The following is a 27,577-nucleotide window of genomic DNA, read 5'->3' as shown; positions in this document are numbered from 1 at the left end:
TTTTGTAAATAGTAGTGGCTGGGTAAATTGTTTCTTTTCTGGTTTAACACAGTAATTGTGATGGACTACAGTCAACACTAAAACATGTGCCTTTTACTGAAATTGCTCTGATGGCTGTAGATACTGGAGAATCAGTGGTCCCAGTTTTGTCAGATTTTAACTGCAGTTGATATTAGGGCTGTATAATTATATCAATTCTACGATAAATATCGATATTTTCCACCTTCGGAATGTATCGATTTTTCATCCGCGAGTATCGATACGTCAGACCATAGTGGTCCATAGCCTTATAGCGTCTTTTTAACATGTATGGTTTGTTACAGCATAGTAGCAAGACTCTGCCTCTCCCAGTCTCACTTTCAATTTGTGCTTAAAGTGCACATTATAAACTACACACCAAAATTTTAAATTGTGTTAATAGGCCAAGTATAGCCGGATTTATGCTAAAATTAGTAAACCATATTTTTCCGAATGTAAGAAACGTAAAAAGCGCCGCCATTCCTCGGCTTTTCCGGTTTTGTGAAAGGGAATCAGCTTCTAAATGTAAAAAAGCGAAATGCAACATTAGATTCCTGTGTTTTTGGAAATCTCAAATTTTCAATAAATAACGATGGGCTGTATTTTGTTCCTGAGAGACGAAGTAAAGTTGCGCAACCGTGAAAGAGAAGCGGAAAGGAGTAGCGGCGCGAACGAGGCAGCTGCAATAGCAGTGAGATCACAAAATAAATGCAAAGTTCGACTGGTGGCATCCACTTCGTAATTTGTTTTTAGCTTAGTGGTTTCTGTTCTGTGTATAAAGGATTACCTGAAGAATGAACACGCAGCACATGGACACCCGAAGCGGGTGCGCAGCATGCAGCGGTGCTGTGTTTTGAGCAGGAAGAACAGGGGAAACCCGCAGCCGGAATCCGCAGCGCAGTGAGGATTTCCATGATAACAATGACTGATCGATCATTCTTATTAGCAGCAGACAAAGAGTATCAGAGACTGAGAGTACGATGAGATCCTGGCAGTCTGAGAGGCAGCTACTCAGAGATCCAAGCAAGGGAATGGCGGCGCTGCACAGCTGCCAGGAGTCGATCACTATCGGGTGAGGTGGAGCTACTCCCCCAGCAGCTAGTAGTAAACGGCTTACAGCCACGGCTAACTCTGGGAGCCAAGGTAGAAAAGCCTTTTCCCTATAGTCCAAAAGACTTTTTTTACTTCAAAATGCAGCCACAGTATGTTAAGAAGAAAACATTTGCATATTGATTGTCTACAGAGGCTGATAATCTCCTCACACAGCTCCTGGATCACTGTTGAAACTGAGTTTTATGTCAAATCCACATGAATTAAATGACAAACTAACTTTCTCATTGCATCTTTGATTCATTTTTTTATCCAGCTGTAGATTCTACATCTCTGTCCAATCAGTCAGGTATTGTGTAGTTGGTGCTTTTAATCAGTTTTCAGTTAATTAAATTCAAGTCTATGGAACACAAAATGTCACTAAAATCACTCTGTCCTAAAATTTTTCAGAAAATCGTAAAAATGCATTAAATCGTATTAAATTAAATCGTTTGCCAAATACTGTGATGCATATCGTATGGTGATCAGAATATCATATATTGTATCGTATCGTGAGATTATTGTATCACTACACCCCTAGTTGATATGGACAACATCAGCACCTTAAATGCTGCAAGATCTGGTGCTTTTTTAGAATGATTTCATTTTAACGTATCTTTTGTTTTAACTTTTTCTCCTCGTGCAAGTAGAATATTTGGTGAGAAACAAGCAACATTGTCAAAGAAGAGATATTAAAAACTCAGCAGTGAATACATGTCGGCGGCATATATAAACTTAATTAAAAATGAGGATGCAGAGTCTCACTTTACTCCTTCCCACTATCACTTTCTGTGCTTGACAGCACAGGAATCATGGAGCTATTTTCTATATATCTCCCTTTGTCTTAATGTTGGTTCCATAAACTTCAAATATGAGCTAAATACTTTTTTTTAACTCCTCTTAACAAAAAGACTGTTCAAATTCTCCAGAAATAAACTCTGCAGCGAGACTTGAAGACACAAATATAACTCCTTTATTAAGGTCTGTACACTTGTTACCAATTAGGTACAGAGTTCACTTTTAAATCATTGCATGGACCTCAAGGAATTTGCATGATCAAGCTTATGATTAATTCTCTGACCTGTTAAAGCCTTACTCATCAACTAGAAACCTCAGGTCAGCCATTTAAACATGATTTACAAATCCTTAGCACTGAAAAGGAGTGGCGATCACTCCTTTCAAGGAGTCATGCACAACGTGTAGTATGCCCTTCACTATTTTTTGACTGCTGAAGATTGTGATTCAGATAAGCTTTTAGTTTAGTTTATTTACCTCATGCAGGACTTTTATGCTGCATGTCCTTCTTAAATGTAATATTTGTTTTAATGTTGATATTTTAATGATAGTTTCTGTTCTTTTATTGCATTATTCATATTTTGTTGTAAAGCACTTTGCCATTTCATATAGGTGCTGTACAGTGGTGGAGAAAGTACTCAAAAAATGTACTTAAGTAAAAGTACAAATACACAGACAAAAATGTACTCAAGTAAAAGTAAAAGTAAAACATTAACATTTGTACTTAAGTAAAAGTAAAAAAGTACTGGCTTTTAAAAATACTTAAGTATTAAAAGTAAAAGTACTTGATGAATCCCTAATACAATATCACTAAGTGAACCGATTGTATTTAATTTTAATACATTAGAACTGTGCCAGTTTAATGAACAATTCCACAGATAAAGCATGTTTTTATTGTGTTTACTCTGTAACATAGTTTAGACTTAGATATGTGATTCTCCATCCATCCATCCATTTACTTCCGCTTATCCGGGGTCGGGTTGCGGGGGCAGCAGCTTCAGAAGGGAGGCCCAGACTTCCCTCTCCCCAGTCACTTCTTCCAGCTCCTCCGGGGGAATCCCAAGGCGTTCCCAGGCCAGCCGAGAGACGTAATCCCTCCAGCGTGTCCTGGGTCTTCCCCGAGGCCTCCTCCCGGTGGGACGTGCCCGGAACACCTCACCAGGGAGGCGTCCAGGAGGCATCCTTACCAGATGCCCGAGCCACCTCAACTGGCTCCTCTCGACGTGGAGGAGCAGCGGCTCTACTCTGAGTCCCTCCCGGATGACCGAGCTTCTCACCCTATCTCTAAGGGAGAGCCCAGCCACCCTGCGGAGGAAACCCATTTCGGCCGCTTGTACCCGTGATCTCGTTCTTTCGGTCATGACCCAAAGCTCATGACCATAGATGAGGGTGGGAACGTAGATCGACCGGTAAATCGAGAGCTTCACTTTTTGGCTCAGCTCTCTCTTCACCACAACGGACCGGTACAGCGCCCGCTTCACAGTAGACGCTGCCCCAATCCGCCTGTCGATCTCCCGCTCCCTTCTTCCCTCATTCGTGAACAAGATCCCCAGATACTTAAACTCCTCCACTTGAGAAGGCACTCTACCCTTTTCCGGCTCAAGACCATGGCCTCGGATTTGGAGGCACTGAGCCTCATCCCGGCCGCTTCACACTCGGCTGTGAACCGCTCCAGTGAGAGCTGCAGATCACGTTCCGATGAAGCCAACAGGACCACATCATCCGCAAAAAGCAGAGATGCGATCCTAAGGCCACCAAAACGGATCCCCTCAACACCTCGGCTGCGCCTAGAAATTCTGTCCATAAAAGTAATGAACAGAATCGGTGACAAAGGACAGCCTTGGCGGAGTCCAACTCTCACCGGAAACGAGCCCGACTTACTGCCGGCAATGCGGACCAGACTCTGACACCGGTCATACAGGGACCTGACAGCCCGTATCAAAGGGCCCGGTACCCCATACTCCCGGAGTACCCGCCACAGGGCCCCATGAGGGACACGGTCGAACGCCTTCTCCAAGTCCACAAAACACATGTAGACTGGTTGGGCGAACTCCCATGCACCCTGCTGAGGGTGTAGAGCTGGTCCAGTGTTCCACGACCAGGATGAAAACCACACTGCTCTTCCTGAATCCGAGGTTCGACTGTCCGACGAACCCTCCTCTCCAGGACCCCTGAATAGACCTTACCAGGGAGGCTTAAGAGTGTGATCCCCCTGTAATTGGAGCACACCCTCCGGTCCCCCTTTTTAAACAGGGGGACCACCACCCCAGTCTGCCAGTCCAGGGGAACTGCCCCCGATGTCCATGCGATATTGCAGAGTCGCGTTAGCCAACACAACCCCGCAACATCCAGAGCCTTAAGGAACTCCGGGCGGATCTCATCCACCCCCGGGGCCCTGCCACCGAGGAGCTTTTTGACCACCTCGGCAACCTCGTCCCCAGAGATTGGAGAGCCCAACCCAGAGTCCCCATGCTCAGCTTCCTCAACAGAAGGCATGTTGGTGGGATTGAGGAGGTCTTTGAAGTATTCCGCCCACCGGCCCACAACGTCCCGAGTTGAGGTCAGCAGCGCACCATCCCCACTATAAACAGTGTTGGTGCTGCACTGCTTCCCCCTCCTGAGACGCCGGATGGTGGACCAGAATCGCCTCGAAGCCGTACGGAAGTCTGTCTCCATGGCCTCTCCAAACTCCTCCCACGGCCGAGTTTTTGCCTCAGCGACAAACCCATAAATGTGAGACCTTAGCCAACACCTCCACACAATAATTCAGCGCATGAGTGACAAAAATTTTTTCATCGCAGATGCAACACGTCCACAGATCTTACTTTTCGTTAAGCTTTCCTTCCAAGTGACGCTAAAAGTTGGACGAAGTCCCCACCGTCTGTGAAAGCGAAGCGCTGCTTATTTTACATGTCGCCATATCTTATGATTTATGCAGCGCTATTATATTAAAGACAATTAGAAACACATCTTCTCCCACTCAAAGGAAACCACTGCACATTTCTTGGAGCTCAGCGTGCGAGTAAAGGGGGAGGCGATGGGTGACAACAGACACGTAAGTCACGTTATTGCTCGGATTTTACGGCGCCACCTTAAGTCCCTGAACTTCACATTTTAACGGACAAAAAGCATAATGCGACTTGGATGTAACGAGTAACGCGACACTTTTGTGGAAATGTAGTGAAGTAGAAAGTACAGATACTTACTGTAAAATGTAGTGGAGTAAAAGTAGAAAGTACCTATTATTAAATCTACTTAAGTGAAATACAGATATACGAAAATTGTACTTAAGTACAGTAACAAAGTACTTGTACTTCAGTAACAATGAAGTACTTGTACTTTGTTACTTCCCACCACTGGTGCTGTATAACTAAAGTTTTCTTACTTACTTACAATGGGACCCTGAGGAATATTGTAAGGATTTTGTTATGGCCATAAAAACAGTCTTCGTACACCATAATTCCCTCTGTTTACATGCCTGATGTATGTAAATTTCATCTTCTACACCAGTAAACTGAAAAAAGACTCTACTTGCAGGCATTTAAAGGTGCTGGGAAATATGCAGCCATAAAGTGTTCTTAAAGGAAGAAAATGGTGTGGATAATAAAGCATGGAGTGACTTTAAAGTAAAGGTATATAAAAAAACAACAACCAAATGTTTAAAAGTTTCCAAGCGAACAAAAAGGCGTGTTACTGATTAGCTATGGAAAATAAAGAGAAGATAATGAGCTGGTAATTATTTTGAAAAATCTGATTGTCCATGTGTTCTCACACTTATCATCAAATAACTATTCAAACGGTTTTCTCCAAATGACATTTGAAAAAGCAGAACAAGAAAGGCCTTCAAAGAAATTCAAAATGTTAGCTATGTTTTCAGTAAATTAATCCTTTCATTTAAGGTTTTTATAGCTTCAGAAGGGTAAATTATCTAATGGCCTTTGCAAAGTGACAATGACCACACAACTTCTGATAAGGCTACGAATGCTTAGAGAGAAGAAACTGACAATATTTATGGTAATATGAGTTTAGGTATTTTAATAGAAACTAAATACACATAATTTCCCATTTGATTTCATAAAATCTACATGTTTAATTATTTCTAATTTTACTGTTTTGTTTAAAGGAGTCAACAGAAGCTACTTTAATCAAATTAAAACTTCTACCTCAGAGCTTTACACAATTGACAAGGTGCAAGATCTTTGTAACGTCCAAGAGTTCATTGTGCTTCTTCATTTATTTTTATTTATTTATTTCGAACAGACATTAAAAACAGTCAAAAAAGAACAAGAAAACAAAATAGAATGAGACAAACTCAAGAAATAAAATGTAAAACAAATCATTCTGCCCATGTGACATGCAATTCCACATTCTCTGTTCGAAAAGGAGCAGGTAGAAGATACATCTTATAATATCCTGCCCCCCTCATACTTGTCGATGTATTATCAATTGACTTTCAGAACATCAACAAGAGACAACTTGTTTCCACTTTTCACTATGTTTAACTATGTACAATTATTTTAAGTACTATCTATATAATCATCTACACCATAAACCATCAAACATGTTATATAGCATATTTTGAAATGAGTTCTGCTTTAATCAAATTTTTAAACTGGTTTACATTTGTAATTTTTTTAATCTCATTATTCAATCCATTCCAAACATTTACTCCACACACAGATAAACAAAAACTCTTCCTGGTTGTACTAATATGTTGTTTTTTAAAATACCCTTCACCTCTTAAATCATAACCACCCTCTCTGTCACCAAACATTTTCTGTATATTGTGTGGAAGTTTTTTATTTCGGACCTTAAACATGAATTGTGTAGTTTTAAATTTGACCAGGTCCCAGAATTTCAGTGTATTTGATTTGATAAATAACTGGTTTGTGTTCCCACTATCCCACTTTATGTAGTATACGGATTGATTTTTTTTGTAAGACGTATAATGGCTGTAAATTTGTTTTGTATGTATTCCCCCAAACTTCCACACAATATGTTAACTGTGGTACAATGAGTGTGTTATATAGAATAAACAAAGATTTATAGTCCAGGACGAAACTAATTTTTCTTATAACAGCTACACTTTTGGCTATTTTAGATTTTACTAGGCTGATCTGTGGTTTCCAGTTGATTTTTATCGTCTAACATGACACCCAAGAATTTTATTTCATGTACTTGTTCTAAATCAACACTTTCAATTGATATTTTAATTGGATTATTTTCCTGTTTTTTATTGTTTCCGAAACAATCTTCTCTCATAAATACGTATACAGTAGGGAAAATAAAAATTATGTTTGGGGCAGTGTTATGATTTTGGGCTGTTCTTTTGCTTTTTTCTTTGGTCTTTTGACTCTTCACTACATTGAAGAGACTACAGTATACATATAACATTATATGTACCTATTTCATTAAACCTTTGGTTAGGACCTTTTTTCTCTGCCAGAAAATAGAAGATAGGTAATGCATTAGTTTCCCAGCATAAAAAGGAAGAAAGACACAGCAAATGAATGGCTAAAGTAGAAGTACAACAACTCATGAAGTGCTCTTGCTCATCTCAAAATCTGAATCAGAAAATCTGTGCTGAGAGTTTTAATTTAGCAAGCAGCTGTGGCAAAGTATTAGAGCAATTGCAGGTCAAAGAAATAAATAATGTCAAGTTTTCTGGTCTGCCCAAGCCTCCTCAGCTTCTGCCCAAACTTGAAAAGGCTTGCTCCCATCAAAGAGACGCCGGAACAACTCATCTCAGTGACATGTTTTTTATTTCTCTTCTCTTTTGTCTTTAGATCACATACAGGACCACCATGATTTTATATTAAGTGGTCACAGTAGACAGAGTCACCAAGCAGGTTGAAAACCTACAAACAAATGACAAAATTAATTACAAATTCCAATCTACTTTTTTAAGTTGATGAACAAACAAACTTTCCTCTACACGTTCGAATAATTCTTCTGAAAGCAAGTTCAATGATTTAATATACAACTCATACCAGTGGTGTCTCTGCAGGAGCTTGAAGCTGAGTTCTTTGTTTGAAGGGTACATACTGAACACAGGTGTGCCCGGTTACTTTATAAGCTCCTGAAGGCCTGAATGAGAGAGATGGGTGCGCTTGATTTTCTGTGAGGCGTGTGCCAGTTGGGTGGAGGTGGTAATGCACTCAAATACATCAATCGCTGTTTTAACTTAACACCTCCCACTTGAGCTCCTGGTTTTGAACCCAAGGAGGTCACACCTCTTTTCCTTCACCAGGTCCTGTCCCTGCAGGGTTTTCTTGTTCTTCTACAGGCAATAATACAACAATGCGCCTGACATCTCTATGAAGTATTGTCGAGGGAATCTTCATTTGAAGTTTTCTTCTCATCCTCCTTGTTTGTCCTCCTGCTTTCACAAGTGGTACAGGGTAACTTGGATAAGTTCGTACATGCACATCTCTTACAGTCCCCGTTCCATCACTGTTTACACTGATCACTCTGCCAAGTTTATATTGACTTCTCAGAGCATTTTGGTCTGCAAGCCAAATGATGTCTCCGACAGCGACATTTCGCTTCTTTGAATGCCATTTGCTTCTGACAAACAAATTTGGTCCAGCTAGTTGACTCCATTTTTTCCAGAATCTGTCCACTTCTGTTTGGATGAACATTAATCTCTTCAGTGGATAACTTTTAAAGTCAAATCCACAGTTATCACTTTTTGGACTAGCTCTTCCAAGCAGCAGAGAGTTTGGTGTGATGTAGCTTATGCAGTCTTCTCTACTTTGAGTTCTTGCCTCTATTGGCCTTTCATTAGCTAGATTAGCTGCCATATACAGGAATGTTTGAAATTCACTCCATGTGAAAACTCCATCTGATCCTAGATTATGCAATGCTTGCTTGACTATCTTTACAGCTGCTTCTGCTGCCCCATTCCTATGGGGGGAGTCTGCGGGATGCATTTTCCAGCTCCACTCAGTTCCATGTTTTAAAGCTTCCTGTTGAATTTTCTCTTTGTTTAGTTGATCCAAAAACAGATAAAGATCAGCCAGGACAGGTTTGGCTCCAATAAAGTTTCTTCCACCATCTGACCATAATTTCCTGGGATGTCCTCTTAAGGCTGTAAATCTTTGGTATGCTAACAAGAATCCTTCACTCGACTGATCACTCACAAGATCTGTGTGAATAGCTCTAGATGACATGCAACAGAAGATGATACCCCACACTTTCAGTTTAACTCTTTTCCGGGTCTCATCCCTCACTTCATAGGGACCAAATAGATCAATGGTAGTAAACTCAAATGGTCTGGCAGGCTGTGTTCGTTCTGGTGGAAGATCACCCATTATCTGCTCACATCTTTTTGCTCTGTTTTTCCTACATGTTACACAATTATCCACAACTTTCTGGGCCAATCTTCTGCCTCTCACCACCCATGCTTTTTTTCTCATCTGGAGTAATGTTCCAGCAATGTCTTCGTGATTTACTTCATGAGCTTCAAGAGCAACCAATGTGGATACCCATGAGTCAAAGGGCAAAATGGGGACAACTTTTTTGTCTTCATTAAAGGATTGAATACGACCCCCACAAACCTGAAGTCCAGAATCTTGTTCTTTAAACACAACTAATCTGTTTAAAGTTGTGTCATGGAACGAAGTACTCTCTTGAGCAGCCAGGAAAACATCTTTCATTGCATTCTCACACTCTTTAACACTAAGCCTGGGATGGATGGTTGGCTGTTTGACATCTGTTGAAATTTTTACTTTCACTTTTTTGCCACTTTGCTGGCTTTCCAAAGTGAGTTTCCAGTTTCCAATAGCTCTTCTCACCCATGCAATAACTCTGACTAGTTTAGAAAGACTACTGTATCTTCTCTCTTGAATTAGTTGCTTGGCAATGAATGTAAGAGGAGAGATTTTGAGCTGACCACCCCTTTCTTTACACTCTGTAGCTTCTAAAGGATTCTTTGTCACACCTTCACACATTTTTTCTTTAATTTGCTTAGACTGTGCTCTGGTCGTCACTGCTGAGAAAGCTTTTCTTTGGAGCTTTGCAACACTTTCTTTTGCACATATAGCAATGTCTTTGGCTGATCTCATCGGCCATTGATCAATAGGTTGCAACAGGAACTTTGGTCCATTTTGCCACTGTGAGTCCTCTTGGAGGTGCTCAGGACATGTTCCTCTTGATGTAATGTCTGCGACATTGAGATCACCTGGGATCCACCACCAATCTGCAACTGGCCCAGCTTTCTGTATTTCACCAACTCTGTTGGCAAAGAAAGTTTGGTACCCATAGCTGTTGCGCTGAATGGCTCCTAGCACAGTTTGGCTATCCAGAAAATGGAACCAGCCTCCAATTTCCATTCTGCTGTGTTTTTCAACATACTTTCTCAGACGAGCTGCAAACACTGCACCACAAATCTCTGCTTTTACAGGTTCTCCCTTCTGGTCAAGTGGAGTGAGTTTTGCTTTGGATTCTACAAGTCTCACTTGGATCCCTTGCTCTGTTTCCCATCTGAAGTATAGAATTGCACCATAACTTTTGTCACTCCCATCAGAAAAAGTTATCCCTAGGGGCTTTCCAATCCAACTGATTGGTGTTAAACTCCTGTGAAATTTAATCTGGCCCAGGCGCACATACTCCTGGAACAATTCAATGGCTTCATTTCTAAGCTCATCAGAAAGTGCTTGATCCCACGTGTCACCTGCTTTGCCTGCAGTTCTGGTTTCTTGGAAAGCCTTTCTAACAAGAATGGCTCCTTTCTGTTTGGTGGGTGTGACTAGGCCAATGGGATCAAAAAGGCTAGCTACTTGGCTAAGGAGTTCTCTCCTAGTGAGAGGATTTGGAGTATTTGCTCTCACTTCTCCTTCCTCTAGGTTTTGTCCCACCTTCATTTTTTTCCTTCTTTTTGAGAAGTTGATTGATGTCATCACATACAATTTATCCTCTTCTACCAGATATCCCACTCCCAAAGCCTTATTATCATCCTCTTTCATCTGATTGGGGAGTGTAAGGATTTTGTCTCTGCTAGGTAAGGACATTTTTTGCCTCCCACTTTGACCTGATAGGACCCATGGTTTCAAAAAGAATCCCCCAACTTTTAAGACCTCTTCCACCTTCTCAATGTGTTTGTGCAAAAGTTCTGGGTCATTGTCAGATGTTAAGATGTCATCAACATAACAGTCTTCTTCCAGGATCCTCCGCTCCTCTTTACAGCTGTCAAACATGGGCAGTTTTGCAGTCTCTCGCATTGCTACTTGGGCAATACATCCTGCAGGACGATCCCCAATGTTAACTCTGGTAATGGCAAACTCACCAATCTCCTCCTCTGAGCTGTCTCTCCAGAGGAACCTGTGTAGATGTCTCTCCAGGTCCTCTAGCCACACAGAGTTATACATCTTTTTGATGTCTCCCAAGGCAGCATGCAGACCCCTTCTGAACCTGAGTAGAACAGCACGAATAGGATTTAAAACATCAGGACCTTTCAGCAGAATATCATTCATACTTAGACCTTCAAATCTTTGACTGCTGTTCCATACTAAACGCACAGGAGTGGTTACAGAATGAGGATTTGGTGCCACCTGGTGGTTTACATACCATACTGGTCCTTTCCAGCCATTCAAAGTTTCTTCTGTTAGCTTTATTGCTGCTTTTCTTTGCACCATTTCATGCACCTGGTTTGCATAGACAGTTTTCCATTCAGGCTCTTTATTTAATCGTCTTTCTGTTTTTAAGAAAGTTGACTCAACACTTTTCCTGTTGTTGGGAAGACTAGTGGGTTCTACAATCCACGGATACTTTGCGTCCCAGTGGGGAGTATCACTGTGAGCATCTCCTTGCACATAAGTAAGACCTTGTTTAATTATTTCAAGTTCTTTCTCCTCCATTAATGTCATCTCTTTTCCACCTGGTTGACATGTCCCACAGCGACATCCACCACACTTTGGTTCACAAGCGGCCCCTATGCTCTCCCATTTCCACCAATCAATAAACTCTTTATTGGCAGTTGTATTTTTGCTTTCTGCTTTAACTTCTTTGAGATTGCAGATTTCTTCATACTTTACAGCAGCAGTGCGCATGGAACGAGCAAAGTGTGTTTCTGAACTGTGTGCTGCCACGTCGACGACTTCACAAAGATCTGGATGAGCTCCTCCCACGGTTATGCCGAGTGGACTGTTCCACAGGACCAGGTCTCCAACAACCTTGACTCTTTGAGGGGCCAGTCTGCCTTCTCTGTGGCTGATTAGTAGCTCAATGGTATCTGGTCTTTTGAGGTCCTCCAGGTCAACATCTGGGAAGAACTTTTGTAGCTGCAGTGGTTGAATGACTTTATGCACTTTAGCAATCTCACTGAGTCCATAACAAATGAGTTGGTGAGCTTTCACTGTCCCTTTGGGGGTTTTAACTCTCACTTTTAACAGGTATCTTCTTGTTCTAACTTTGACTGACATTCCCCCAACACCATGAACAACTAATGTTATATTCTCACCTTCTAGGTTCAATTTTTGAGCTGCTTGGTGAGTAATGTAATTAGTATCAGAAGCCAGGTCAATCAAAGTGCCAATTTTCTGGCCTGCATTTGCAGTAACTTCCAACAGCATTAGGATAACAGGTTGCTCTTTTAGTCCATATGACTCCATAAGACCAGGGACTTCACCTTTTATGTTGCTTGTTGATGCAGTCACATTTGAAAAGGCTTTTCTGCATTCCTCTGCTAGCTCTGGTGAAAGTTCAGCTATGAATTTCTCCTGTTCTTCTGTCAGTCTATTTTTCCATTTTGGCTTATCACCCCCAGCCTTTGTAAGTTCACCCTTTGGGCAAAGGAGGAAATGGTGATCTGAAAAGCTCCCTTTCTTACAATCTTTGTTCCTACAAAGGTAAGTGTTTATACATCCAGCATCCTCTTCATGCTTTCTCAAACACCTTTTGCATGTTTTCAATGTCTTCACAATATTGAGCTTTTCAGCTACATTCATTGCTTTGAACTGTTTACAGAAGAATATCTTATTTCCATGTCTTGTGTCTCCACAAACAATACAGGCATGATTGGTTCTTGCGACTCGAGTAAAAGCATGTCGCCTCTCAAACTTCTTTTCAACTTTTTCACTCACTCCAAGTTGCTCTAGTTTTTCTAGAACTTCCTCCTGTGTCTTCAGAAATCTAAGAAGACTATCAAAATGATTAACTGGAGTTACTGCATTAGCAGGGTTAACCATAAAAACTAGCCAGTCTCTCTTTATAACATCAGGAAGTTTGCTCTCTAGAGATTTAATAACCAGAGGGTTTTTCATGGCTCCAATGTTTCCTAGCTCTGTTAAATCAACTAGAGCCTTTTCAATTTTCTGTATAAGATCTATCACCTTCCTTGGCTGGTTTGCTTTAAGGGGTGGGATCTTCTCAAGCTCTTCAATGATTTCTAAAGCAATACTTGACTTATCGCCATACCTATTTTCCATGACTCGGAACATATCCGCCGCAGTATCATACGCAGACAGGTGTAATTCATGACAGATCCTTTCATCTACACTATCCAATAACTGGAACTTTTTCACTTCAATTGAGCCACTTGGTTCTCCCTGCTTCTGCAGGCTTTCCCAGTCTTTCCTCCATCTGTGAAAGTTTCTTTTACAGCCATGAAATTTTGGTAGACAAATAGGTCTGATCTTTACAATGGGTGCAGATTGAGCTAGTAGAGGTAAAGATGCAAGATCTCCCTGAGCTGCATCTGATTTCCTCTTCTCCTCTGAAATTGTTTGTGCTATAGCAAACTGTGATTTTCTTGTTTGAAGTTTATTTTTCATCAATTTAATTTGTTTTATTCTGTCCTCTATACTGCCCCTTTCTTTTACTGGAATCCATATTTCCCAGGTCACAAAACCTTTAACAGATTCCTGGATCATATTCTCTACAAAGGACAGCTGCACTTCATATGCAGTTTTATTCACAGTCAAGACCTCTATGTCAGAAGCAACATTGCAAGCCTTTTCTGCCTCCTGGATTGCAGTATAGAGCCCATCTTGACCATATTTTTCCCACAAATTAGACTGAACTACTTGTTTGACTTCATCAAATTTTGATTCACAGTCATTAATAGTCTTTTCAAAATCAGCTTCTTGCTGTTTATCAAGCTCACCAGCTTCATCTTCCAGCTCTGCTAATAGTCCAGCTTTGTAATCATCATTTGAATCACTTACATGTCTGGCATCAGAGCTTAGCTTTTTGAACTCCTCTCGCAGTTCCATCTCTGTCATGTTGGCAGCTTTTCTGCTTAGGAAGTTTGCTTGCTTGGTGAAGGAAGATTTTGCCATGGTGCGATCCAGCTTCAATTGTTTCAGTGACTTTCCAAACATTTCTTCAGCCATTGTGAATTGTACAGCTGCGACGACCTGATGTCCTCCTTGAGTTAATCCGTCGAAGCCCTCCTTAATCAGGATTTCCTGGTCATCTGGTCAGTTGGTTTCCGACTGGTTTCCAATTGGTTTCCAATTGGTTTTGGACTGGTTTTCAACTGTCAAGTTTTCTGGTCTGCCCTAGCCTCCACAGCTTCTGCCCAAACTTGAAAAGGCTTGCTCCCATCAAAGAGACGCCGGAACAACTCATCTCAGTGACATGTTTTTTATTTCTCTTCTCTTTTGTCTTTAGATCACATACAGGACCACCATGATTTTATATTAAGTGGTCACAGTAGACAGAGTCACCAAGCAGGTTGAAAACCTACAAACAAATGACAAAATTAATTACAAATTCCAATCTACTTTTTTAAGTTGATGAACAAACAAACTTTCCTCTACACGTTCGAATAATTCTTCTGAAAGCAAGTTCAATGATTTAATATACAACTCATACCAGTGGTGTCTCTGCAGGAGCTTGAAGCTGAGTTCTTTGTTTGAAGGGTACATACTGAACACAGGTGTGCCCGGTTACTTTATAAGCTCCTGAAGGCCTGAATGAGAGAGATGGGTGCGCTTGATTTTCTGTGAGGCGTGTGCCAGTTGGGTGGAGGTGGTAATGCACTCAAATACATCAATCGCTGTTTTAACTTAACAAATAATGTGGCCACTATAAGTACATTTTTGCCAAAAAAAAAATCTCTATATTGTGGAATTTCCAGAAAGACGGACCATTTGCAATACAGAATATCAGTACAGAAAAACAGATTTGCAAGGCAGTGAGATAGAGAGAAGCGGTAACATCTCCTCCATCCATCACTCTGGGCAATGTGAGGTCTTTGGCAATTAAATTGGATGATCTTCAAGCACTAACAAGCACCCAGCCAGAGTATTGGGAATGCAATATTGTGTGTTTTGCTGAGACGTGGAAGTAGGATCATATCCCTATTTCTGTCAGGCTTTCTTACTGTGTGAGAAGATAAAGATTTATAGAACAGTGAACCAATCAGAGGAGGTTAGCAGTGCTTTTCCACCGCAAACCAAAACATGCTACCATGAAGTGCTTTCACTGCCGCCCTGATATAGAATTTTTAGCAGTATGTTTTTGTCCATTCTTATTTACCAAGAAATCTCACCAGAGTTTTTTGACAATTGTGTACACTGCATGGCTAGCTGTACCCGATACCGCATGTGATGTCATCAACTCAGTTGTTGCTAGACTACACATCATCAAGCTATTTACAAGAAGCCACAGAGCATACTGTGTTAAGGAAACTTAAGTCTTTCACTGTATGAAGTAAGATGCTGCACATAATCTCCTCTGCCAGCTTCTGTGGGGTAGAAGCATCAGCAGCAGTGACTTAAAAAGAGATAAACAATCAGACACGAAAATGTGTTGTAGGGATTTTTCTGGACACTCTGGAGATTATCTTGCAAAGAACAATTCTTCACAGAATGAATAACAACTCTAAGCATCCTCTTCAAAACATACAACAACCAAGTGTCTTCAGAATCTTTATCAGGTCAACTGTAGTATTGACGGCTGCAGGAGATCCTTCTTGCCCACAGCCATCAATCACATCTACAACTACTCTTTCAGTAAATTTTAGACAGTATGAATTACAATATTTCATTTCTCTTTCTTTGGAATTAATCTAGATTAATCTAGATTAATCCCACATATTCTTATAATGTTTGCCGAAATGCAACTCGATAATGTTTTTGCTTAACTAAAGCTGCATTTTTAGTTGTATAAATGTTTTAGTACTTTGTGTCTAAAGGTATTTTCTTTACAAACAAAATAAACAAAGATATTCTTTGACATTGCTGGACAATACAAAGTTTCCTGAGTCCTTGGTACAACAAAATTACATTCTTATAATAATCACTTTTTTATTTTTTTGCAGTTTTTTTTATGTGTTTTTAAACACATAAATCCTTACCACATAGAAATCTGAAAGTGAAATAAATTAACTCTACTGCGTACTATGCTGTCAGACTAACCTATTTCTTGTTTTCTTTTCTCGTTGTTTTGTGCTATTTTAAAGCATTTTGTTGTTGTGTTGTATTTATGAATATTTATCTGCTTAACCAAACACGCAAATGCTTTTCTTTCTGTTTTATTACTGGATTTGCACCAGTTCATAGAATTTCTCTTGTGTTTTACAGGCTCCCAGAGGTTCGGATCTCAGACAATGGGCCTTATGAATGCCATGTGGGCATATATGACCGGGCAACAAGGGAGAAGGTTGTCCTGGCTTCAGGAAATGTTTTTCTTACAGTTATGTGTGAGTAACATTATTGCATTGAGTACTACATATTTCAGAAATGCTTCTTGCTTCAAGGAGAAATATATACAGTATTTCAAAACAGAATAGTTGGGTGGAACATTGAATTTATGTAGAGGGACTTTTCAAAGCCAGCAGGTTAAACAGTATAACAAAGATGGAAGTGAGAGCCGAAAGGCAGAAAAAAAATGTTTTCACTCGTGTGACATTTAAAATTTTTACATGAGGGTAAAAACTGTTTGGTGTACATGGTGGTACGTATGTCTACCTAGAGTATAGATTTTGATTTAAAAACAAAAATTGTAAATGTTTGCTAACCCAATTTGCATGAATGATTAGCTTAAACATGTCTGAATTCTGTAAAATAGAGCAAGCAGGAGGTGTTTTTTTATTTTAATTTTAGTTTCTTAGGGAAACAGTAGTTTGCCATCATCAATGTGTGAATGTGTGTGTGAATGAGAATGACTGATTTAATTATAAAACATCTTCGAGTGTGCTGAAAAAGCGCTAAGTCTGACGTCTTTTCATTTCAAAAGATGTTCCAAGTAAACTGATGTTTTTTTTTCTTTCAGAAAGGAATTAATGTTCCTACAGCGAGCAGGTGAACAAAAGAAATCACTTTTGCCACATATGTTTTATCCAGTTATCTTTAGAATGATGTTTTATTCTTCCTTCTATAATTTGGCTTCTGTTTGTTTTGCCAGTATTTCCTGCATAACATAGAAAATATGAAGTTATTTTGTTGATAATTTTATATTTCTAAACTAAAACAAAAACTGCTCATGTTGATGGTGATTTTAATATGAAGTTTCAGACAAATAATTGATTTATTTTTAAAATCAGCTCAAAAGTAAAGAAATGGAAAAAAAAAACAGCTGGAACAAGGAAATCAATCCCACTTTGACATTATTTAGCCACGGCTTTTTTTATTTCTGTTCATAATCTCTTGGTCTGCATAGTCAGACACTGAAGACACCTTTGTTGCTCTGCGTTTTACTATTGCCTATTTTTTCCATATCCCCACCATTTTGCTGTTGACATAATTAATTATAATAATTCTATAATTAACTACAATCAAGAGAGGACGTTTTTGCCTGTTGCTCAGTCTTGAATGTAATTGTTGTATTTTAGTCTCCCTAGTGACAGCTTTTTGGTTTGGCTGATGTATCAATTCCAGCTACAAAAAAAAAAAAGGCTAATCTCCATGTGGTCTTTTGGCTCATTAGCATTTTTTTTTTTCAGCTGGAACACAGGAGAGAAACAGCATGTCATAATAACATCTCATTATCACATTTTGTGACCCTGAAAACTGGCTAATACTTCATGGTCTTCTTTTAAATTATGCATACATTTCTCTTTAAATAACTCGTTGCCTCTATACTTGTATTTTTTTATTACCATTCCAGAGTCTTTGTTTTACACTCCCCTATTATCAATAAAAGGAGATTTACTCAGTTGTTTCTTGTTTCAGTTCTGGGTGGGTTGAAGTGAATGATGTGGTCCTGGGTTAGCTGTAGCGCCCTATCTCAGCTGGGTCCTAAATCACCACAGAGAGAAAGAAGAATGGCTTCTGGCATTGTGGCTAATTGCAGTCTAAACTGAAACAGAATTATTCATAACCTATTAGTGTGTCAAGTTCAGTGGGAAGTAAAGAGAAAAGTTGAGCAGTGAAAAAGAGAATATTAGAGGAACAAAGTTAATTAATAGGAAACAGTACACAGAGAGTTTTTTAATTTTTAAAGGGTTTCACAAATAAAAAATTATCATTTTAATGAATCCCCTGCCAAGACATCCAATCAGCCAACATTAAAACATAAAAACACATGAACTTTGGTACATCAGCTGGTGTCCTTCACCTTGAAAAGTTTTAAAAGTCATCTATTGTTTTTCCCCTTCTATTTTTTTTCCTCTTAAACTATATTGGCCAATGCCATTAGGCCTTATGGTACAAAGATACTAAAAGTATCTTTAGTAATACCAGAAATGTATATCAGAGGAAAGACTGATACACTGTGAAAGACAGAATCATTGTTAAATGATTGAATTTAGCTGGACAGGATGAATGGAGTAGAGACATGTCACAATGGGGTTTGTCCATTTGACCTTCTTCCTATTTGCAGTTGCAAGAAAATAAATATTTATGTGTAGCAGAAAACTGACGTTCTACAAGCCATCTTTAAATATTTGTTGTGTGTTTGTGTGCATGTACATGTGTCTTGGTATTCTTAACTGATTTCCAATTGTTTTGACCTTTTCACCTGCTATTTCTAAGAGACTTGCTCATAATTTAAAGTGTAAATTCCTTTCTTCAGCAAGAAGAATAAATGTTTCATAGCTGTTTTTTTAAAAATCATTTTATTAAAAAGGTTAGAATACAAAAATTTAAATAATTAATTTTAAAAAAGAAAAGCAAATATTAATCTGAAAAATATTTCTAATAAACTCAGAGTTTGCCTACAGTTATAACAGAAAAGTCATTTTCAATCCCTATGAAGCCAGGACCATAATTTTAGCCTCTAGCAACAGGAAAAAAAAATCTATTCCCCTTTTGAGTGGTAAAGATCCGGTCATTACTTGATGTGATTCCTTTATGATGCTACAAAGATTAAGATGAAAGGTTATTTATCCCCCCAGAAGTGGCAGTGACCTTGGGAAGCCAGTACCTGCTTGAATTGTGTTCTGTCTGAGGCACCTTAGCCTGTTATTGTCTGTATTAAATGGCTGTTTGCCTGTGACTTGTCAGCTTGATAAAGAATATCTTAATAGCCATGTTTTTAAACATCTTGTCACGTAAGTGTAGAAATTCTTTCATCTAACCTTTTGTGAAGCGTGAGGAGTTAATTTAAAGGATGCCCTTCAGTAGGTGGCAGGGTTGTTACTTTCATCCTCCAGATACAGAGATGAGCACTAAGGTGTAGACAGACTTAATTGCCTTCTTGTCCTGTGTAACTCAGATTTGCTAACATAATGGATCTACATGTTTAATTAAACGCTATGTACATTTAGTTCCATGTTTAGAAATGGATGGGAAGAGTGACAAATGGATGAAGCCCTTGGACAATAGTAGCTGTAAACTGTTTTTTTGTTCACAAAAAGAAAGAATTTATAGAGTGGTAATAAGGAACTACTGTATGTGCCATTTGTGTACAGAGTTGTTTTTTTTAATTTAATTTTAGTTGGCCTACTTTTTGCTTTTGACTTTTTTAGGAAGCGTTATTATACCACACAACAAAGTTTGTCTTCCTCAGTGTGATTGGTATCTCTATTTTTTCCTAGTTAAATGTCCTTTTTTGACTAACTACTTAATATCTTAAAACAGCTATGCACATAATTACTTTACTTGTTCCCTAAATGTGCAGTCAAGCCTGCTGTTCTTTTAACAGTGTTGTTAAGCCATTTCAGAAGTTATTTTAAGTTATCTTCAGCGGCGCCATGTCTGGGTTAAGAATTTTACTTTGTAGGCTTTTACCTGACAAGTGACAGGAAAAACGTGCAAGGTTTTCCATGGTCACTTAAAATTTCCATTCTTTAGCCACATTTGTCTTGATTTCTAATATGTAAGAAATGAAAACTGAATAACTGAGTTGAGAGACAATTTTGTTTCTTTTTGGTGTGCGTTCGACACACTTGTGGCAAACACATACATTTAATCTGATTATAGGTGCGATTAGGAATAGTGTAACAAGTTTTGGAGCTTTTCAAAGATGTAAGTGCGGAATAATAGAAAAAGTAAAAAATATCAAGTTTACATAAAATGAAAAACATTTATTTATACAATATACCTCCCTACATTAGATTAACTACAAAATGTAAGCATTTTGCATCAACTGTAACACCACTGCTAGAGATGAGGTGAACAGAGCATTATGCCATGTTTTGCTTCTTGCCTTCACCAGTGTTAGGCGTTGCTGCTGATTAAGAGCAATTCAGAATTCACCAAAATTATCTTGTCTCTGGATCCACTGAGAGAGGAAAAAGAATGGAATTAATTCACAGAACAGATGAATTATTAAAGGTCTGTCTTGAACTAAACTCTGGGGTAATAACTGAAACAAAAACAAATAACCCATGGGTTTCCTCAAGGATACCCAACATTGACCTGTTAGGAAGTGCATCTCTTATTCCCTGTAAAATAATTTTTTTTACCAGTATGTCATGCAGTTATCATTTTGCCTGCAAATTTCTGTTTCCCCTTTAGTTGGTGTTACTTTTTCTCAAAACCCACTGAAGCACAAGATCTTCTATTAATGTAGCAGCTACATTTTAAACCTTCATCTGTCAAACTGTGAAATCTGTTGGTGCTATCTTACTTCTAATTAGCTTCGACTGGGTTGTGGCATAAACTCGAAAATCGTATTTGGAGTCATACTGTATCTCATTTGAGGCCGCATTAATGACAAGCCATTTTTACCCTGTAGCTCATTCAGTGCCTCATTCAGTTGACATTCACCAGGCGCTTATCAGCAGGGTAGCCAGTGCATGCCAAGGCTGTAGCCTCATGAGTAAGCCTGTTTTCATACCCGGAGATTTAACATTGCAAACAAAAACACACGCATCAGATGGCTGCTGCTCAGATTCTGGCTCCTGAAAAACCTCGAAGGAAAGAAATTGGTCTGATACAGTGTTCATCAGCTGAGATTATTTTACTTGAATTCAAAAAAAAAGAAAAAAGCAATGTTGGCTAATGTGTAACATTAATTTTGATAACTAATTATTTTCATTTTCTTTTTGCGCCACCTTAATTGCGTGGCGTTGGCTTCAAGGTACGTTCAAGAAACATAATTCCAGTAACGGCAGAGCTATGCATAATGACACATAAAGACAGGAGTTTTATCAAACACTGGTCAAGTCAATGTTGATGTTGCCAAATAGTCAGCTAAAATTAGAATAGTGTTTTGACTGAAAATCCAAAGAACTGTAGCATGCATCCTATATCAAAATGTTGCCCAAAAAACAGAGGGTTACATCTTCAAATGGTTCCAAAAGTCTTTATTCCTTTGCTTGGGAATCACCATGATACAGCTCTTTTTGTTTTCTTCAGTTTTGTTCCTACACCAACATATATATTTCATATTTCACATTTCATGCTGAACATGTTGCCCCCCATAGTCTCCTTGTGGTTTATCTGTAAGCTTTGAAGTGTGAGCTTCATTTTCCTCCCTCCTCCTTACTAAAAGATGTCTTCATCACTTCCTGCGCTCTGTTTGCCACTAAGGTCCCTCCTTTTGTGTGTGGATGACAGATGAGGCAACAGAGGAAAAGCAGCTTTGACTCTCTGGAGACAAACCGCTGATTGTACCGAAGGACGAGAAAGTCTTTGTTTTTCTGTGTTTTACTTAACTGTCACCTTGCATGACAATTCTAATTTTCTGACCCAATAATTTTGTTAGGTTACAAAATATTACAAATTTGTCAAATGTTACCTGTCTTATCAGTTTCTTTTGAATTTTCTACAGAAGGCTTAGATTTTTTTAAAACATGAACATCATTAAATTAAAAAGGTCAACTTTTGCAAGAAGCAAGTGGGTGAAATTAATGTATTCTTAGCTATGATATAATTACTAATCAGTATGAGTGTAATTTATTTCTTATCTCGTCCAAATGTGACAGATGTTTTTTAGTTAGATCAAGGTAACAGAATGTTTAGTTTATGATTAATTCAGTTAAAAGCACTAAAAGACATCTGCGATATCTCAGTTTCAGTTCATTCAGAAATATTGACTATTTGTATATACATGCATAAGAGACTATGCCCATGGTATCAATTTGTTTTGTACAAAGTAAACTGGGTGAATATCTAAAGAGCGGTTTCCTCTTAATCCTACTACCTTGAAATCAAAATGTCAGTTATTTAAGCTGCCATGCCCAACTTTGAGTATGTAGAAAATTATGTTATTGGTAAAATTTACCAGTATAAAATATAGTTAAATAAATAATGTCCATCATTTATAACGTTAGGTTTAGACCTGAAGAAAAGACATGTTAATGTAAGTTAGAGTATTCTTCCTGTGATGCTGTGACCCTTTAGTGTGGTGTGTCTGAAAGTTGACAGTCATCTTTGCTCCTGCACAAAGGAATATGAGACAGGCGATAAATTTAAGGGGAAAGAGAAAATTCAGGTTTAGGAGCTCCAGAAAGCAGCTTCTGGGTATGGAACGAATCGATTTTTTCCCCAGTGTACCCATTTTTTGAAACTTGAATTGAAATAAGAGCAGGAGGAGCTGAAGGGAAACTGGAAAGAGGAAATATTATTTTAGGGCTCTCATATCCGCTTTGGTCATTTTTTCCCCATTTATTATATTGTATTATATTACATTATATTGTTGTGAAAAGCTATTTTCCCTCATACAGATTTTTTCTATTTTTGCTTTTTTGACACATAAATGGTCTTAATTTATATAAATTTACTAATCATTTACTAGACAGCTTACTAGATATGCAACCTCTATACACAATAGCCAAGTTCACCCAATTTTCTCAACAAATATGCATGGATTGAGATGCTGATGTGTAACTTAAGTGCCTTGCCCAGGGGCACATTGATGTATGACATGGAGCAGGATGAAGCTGGAATCATGGCTGGGATAAAGTACAGGAATATATGTGCCGAATATTGGCAGGAGGTCCCATGTTTAAAGTGGGAGGCTCTATTTATGGGTTTGATAATGACAAAGCGAAGATCTTGTAAGATTTCCAAACCTAGATGAATAATATGCAAGTTAAGGGACAAAAAAACAACCTTTTATATGCATGTCTGTACAAAGACAGACACAAAGACGAGCTTAGAAAAATTCTCTCAACTGCCTGGCAAGTATTTAGAAGAGAACGTAAATATTGGATTTTGCAGGAAAGAGGAGGGCAAGTAATGAAACGTATGCCTCATTTACAAACAAAAACACTGCAGGAGTGGAAAATCAAATGCAGACAAGGAAAGGATACATTCAAACAGAAATGAAAAAAACAACTATCTCACATAGAAAAGCTAAATTGGTATCCTAAATAGCTGTAGGAGAAGAAAAAACAACAACAAAACAAATGAGGACTTAACAATTAGACAATGGATTAGAAAAGCTGAGAATACTTGTAGGAAACATGAAGATGAACATGAAACTCAAACTAAAACAGATTTATCGAGAACAGGAAACAACAATGATTACCAAGAAACAAAATGTTTCCTACAAGAAATCAACCTCATGTAAACAAAAATACCCTTCACTGAAAGACTTTAATAAATATCTTACTCTCTTTTGACCTCAACATTAAACTGTTACACAACATTCAATAATAAATAAATCTCTTTTGTTCTTGTCTTGGCCAGAGCCTTCTGAGTTTCTTAATTGTGAGTGCAGTTTCTCAAAGGGTATTCTGGCTTCCTCCCATAGTCCATAAAAATTAATGTTTGGTTAATTGGTGACTCTAAGGCATTCTTTGGTGTAAGTGTGCATGACTATGGTCGTTTGTCCTGTTTGTTTGTACCCTGCAACTCACCCAAGGACTGCTGGTTGGTTGTAGTTCCCCACAGGAACCAAATAGAAAATGTAATTCATCCCCTTGGTAATTCTGGATTTGAATGTTTGGAGTTCAGGTATGTCATTGTTGTGTTTTACAGACTTGTGAGCCTTAATGGTTGTCACCATTAATTCGCACATTAGACACTGCTTTAGTATAAGGTGCTTTACATTTCCAAGATTGTTTTTATCATGTTAGGTTTTTTAAAACCTTTTGTACAAATGGAATAAGTATATAAACACCCTTTTGTGTTTCTTACACATTTTTTTTTTTTAGAATTTTATGTAGTCTGGGTGTTGTTGTTTCTATATGATATCCCAGCATGACTTGATTATCTTGAAATCTATGTGGAGACCATCTGTCTATCCATCTATCTCTCAATGATTCCCATTTTATGTTACAAAGTATAATTCCTTGTTGCTGCAAAAGTACTTTTGGGGTAGGATGCTGTGCAGTGAATCTGGGCCTCATCAAAATCCTCGCTGATGAGTGTATGTGATGGAACTCAATCTAACATGGCTAAAATCTTTTTTACGCCACTAGTGTGGCGCTAAGTGTTCACTAAGAAGGTTTCAAAATCCAGGACACCTAACCAAGGTCGATATACTTGCAGCAGCTTTGCTTCAAAGAAAACTATAACACCACACACAACAATTCATCTTCCATCACTCCTGCACAGTTTGTATAGAAGCTGCAGTTTGTCTTTTAAAAAATACATCCACGTAAAAAGAAACAATTAAAGGTAAATTCCTGGTCAATTATGCAAAATAAGCTTACAAATTCACTTTGTGTGTTCAAACACACACACACGCACGCATTCTGATACAAAATGTTCTCACCATAGTGAAGCTTTGTTTGAATAGAGAATAAAAATTAAAAAAGCTCATGTGCCAGCGTGACTGATGGAGCTGATGCAACACCTGCCAATTTCGAGCCCACATTTAGCAGCTTGGTCGGTGTTCATTACAGAACCTGCTGGCAAAATATTTGCTCTGGCATAGGTGGGGGTGGGCAGGTGTTGCCTAGATGGGACATCAAAATGTGTTCTCCTGTTCCAAACGTTAGGTCTCTGCCCACTAAACACGTTCAGAACCGTCATAATTAACATGATGAATAAGACATCTAATTTATGTTTGACCTATGAAAAAAAAAAAAAAAGAAATAGCTTTGAGGGATTTTGTGAGAAAAAATATTAAGTATTAAACGGATGCAAACCAAAGACAAGAAAGGTTAAATCTGACACATGTGGGTTGTGTCAAATTTTGTTAGTCCACAACCAGATCTGGTGTGGACTAACTGATACAGAGCAGCTTATCACACATCATTAAGAGGACAAGGGCACAAGATGCTGAAACGTTTTTTCAACATATATAACATATATAAAAATGCATATAATATATATATATATATATATATATATATATATATATATATATATATATATATATATATATATATATATATATATATGATTTTTTTTGTTTTTTTTTTAAGGTTGTCAACATTAGTACATCTGATTAAACAGAAAATTTTATTGTATGAATATTACATGATGCAGATTAATCAAACTACTAGTTTTAGAAGTAACCCTCTCTCCCACAGGGGGTTACTTAGTTCATAATAGCACGTTATGAGCTGGATGCATAACGTGCTATGAACTACAGGGACACACAGGGTGTGACAAACAACAGCAACTGCTGAAGGTTTCCGTGACAGCAGCAGACAGCAACACAAGTTGAACATTTTTCAACTTTCTTGTGTTGCGTCGCTAACCTAAGTGTGCATGTCTATATGCCGGTCGCTTGGCTGGATGAGTACAAGTGACTGTTGTCTTATGGCACAAGTGTCACAAGAAATTAATGCTTAATTAACGTTTAAAACAAAATAACTTCCTTTAAATTGAATATAAAAATCTAGAAAACTGAGAATTTTCAGACATGCTTGGTGTTAGACAATAAAATATATTATTAAACACATTTGTTTGCACCCTTCTGTGTGTTTTTTTTAATGGGCTATAGGTGCAGTTGGCCATACAGTTGGGCATATAATGATAGGACAGGTGCTTCATGTATTCAAATTTTCACTTTATGCATAATGTTTGGTAGAAGGCAAGACAGGAGGTGGTGAATACAATGTAAAAACAATTTTTGGTTCAAACCCAAAATTCATGCTTTTTAAGTATGCAAGATGTACCGTATTTTCCGCACCATAAGGCGCACCTAAAAACCTTCAATTTCCTCAAAAGCCAACAGTGCGCCTTATAATCTGGTGCGCCTTATAATCTGGTGCGCCTTATGGACCGATATTGAGCCACAACAGGTCTAGCAACTACGGTAAGCAGCCGCCGACTTCATTTTCGCCTGTAGAAGATGAAGAGCGCGGTGCATGCTGGGATAGTTGTCAGAACGCTGGTTTGTTAATAATAAAGTTTGACTGACCTATCTACCTACGGACCTGATAATCAGGTTGTCTGCAGGTCATTTAGCACCACGTTCTCCACGAAAATGCTGTGCACGAACGGAGAAGGGTGACCATCGTCCGGCCACGCCCCGGCCCAGTCGCGGAAGGCTCTCCTCGCCGACCCGAGTTGGACTGTTTTGTTGACATTCTTTATGTCAATAAAGTGGCTTTAGATATTCATCCGGGATGCTTCGACTAGGGCTACCAAGGGACCAGCCCCTATACATTTAAAGCCGGGGGGGAAGAGACAGAGACTGCGGCGGCAGCGTGTCGGTTGGTCTTTATTACCCAGAAAGCAGTTGGGCTCAATATCGCAACACCAACACCGAGAGTGAAACAATGACTGGGACAGCCTACTATACAAAGTACTCGAGGACCACGTCTTTATTATTACACATCCACATTTGTAGAGTACGGAACAAATCGCGTCCCATATAGTTCAATACGGGACTGGTGGCAACCTTAACTGTAGTGTCTATTCTATGCGCCTTATATATAAAAAAAGTTTTAAAATAGGCCATTCATTGAAGGTGCGCCTTATAATCCGGTGTGCCTTATAGTGCGGAAAATACGGTAATCTCTGATATGGTACTGAATATCTTAAGATCTCCTGCAGCCATGATCTTTTCCTGGCAACACAGTGTTCACAGGAGTTTTGAAAGGCCTTAAAGTTAAATATAAGCTTTTCCTTGTTAGGTTTTGAAAATCTATTTATTTCAGAGACCAATTTATTGCTTAAGTTATACTAAAGTGTACATTATAACAAGGATTAGACACTTGAAATACACTGAAGAGAAAATTTTTTTTGAAAACTGAAAAAACAATGACCAGCTTTGATTTGCTCATTAAGTTGTAAAAAATAAATAAATAAATAAAAATTAAAGCCTTTCAGAGCATGGTACATGCCTGCTCCTTATCTCTTTTAGTAACATTTATGAAACTGACTTAACTCAAAGCTATTTAATTTATTACCTAAAGTTATTAAATTATTAATAGAATTATTAATGACAACCTTTAACTGGAGGCCCATATGTGAACAACCGGGAACAAATACCAAAT

At 38.5% G+C, this 27,577-nt stretch overlaps 1 protein-coding gene and 1 long non-coding RNA gene across 2 annotated transcripts in view; one reads left to right on the top strand and one right to left on the bottom strand.

Annotated features, from left to right (window-relative positions):
• igsf21a (immunoglobin superfamily, member 21a) overlaps positions 1–27,577 on the top strand; it is a 192,729-nt gene that overhangs the window by 102,769 nt on the left and 62,383 nt on the right. Inside the window, exon 4 of the mRNA XM_008409119.3 lies at positions 16,431–16,549. Coding sequence (XP_008407341.1) covers positions 16,431–16,549 — 119 coding nt within the window. The remainder of the gene's footprint in view (positions 1–16,430; positions 16,550–27,577) is intronic.
• LOC108166414 (uncharacterized) lies at positions 7,648–14,920 on the bottom strand. The gene is made up of 3 exons (XR_014087522.1): positions 14,719–14,920; positions 14,067–14,586; positions 7,648–11,313 (listed from the first exon to the last, which is right to left on the bottom strand). It is a non-coding gene; the product is annotated as an uncharacterized LOC108166414 (long non-coding RNA).

This window comes from Poecilia reticulata, chromosome 5, assembly GCF_904066995.2.
Source record: "Poecilia reticulata chromosome 5, P_reticulata-male-v2, whole genome shotgun sequence".
Classification (NCBI taxonomy): Eukaryota; Metazoa; Chordata; class Actinopteri; order Cyprinodontiformes; family Poeciliidae; genus Poecilia; species Poecilia reticulata.
This window is presented reverse-complemented; position numbering and strand designations above follow the sequence as displayed.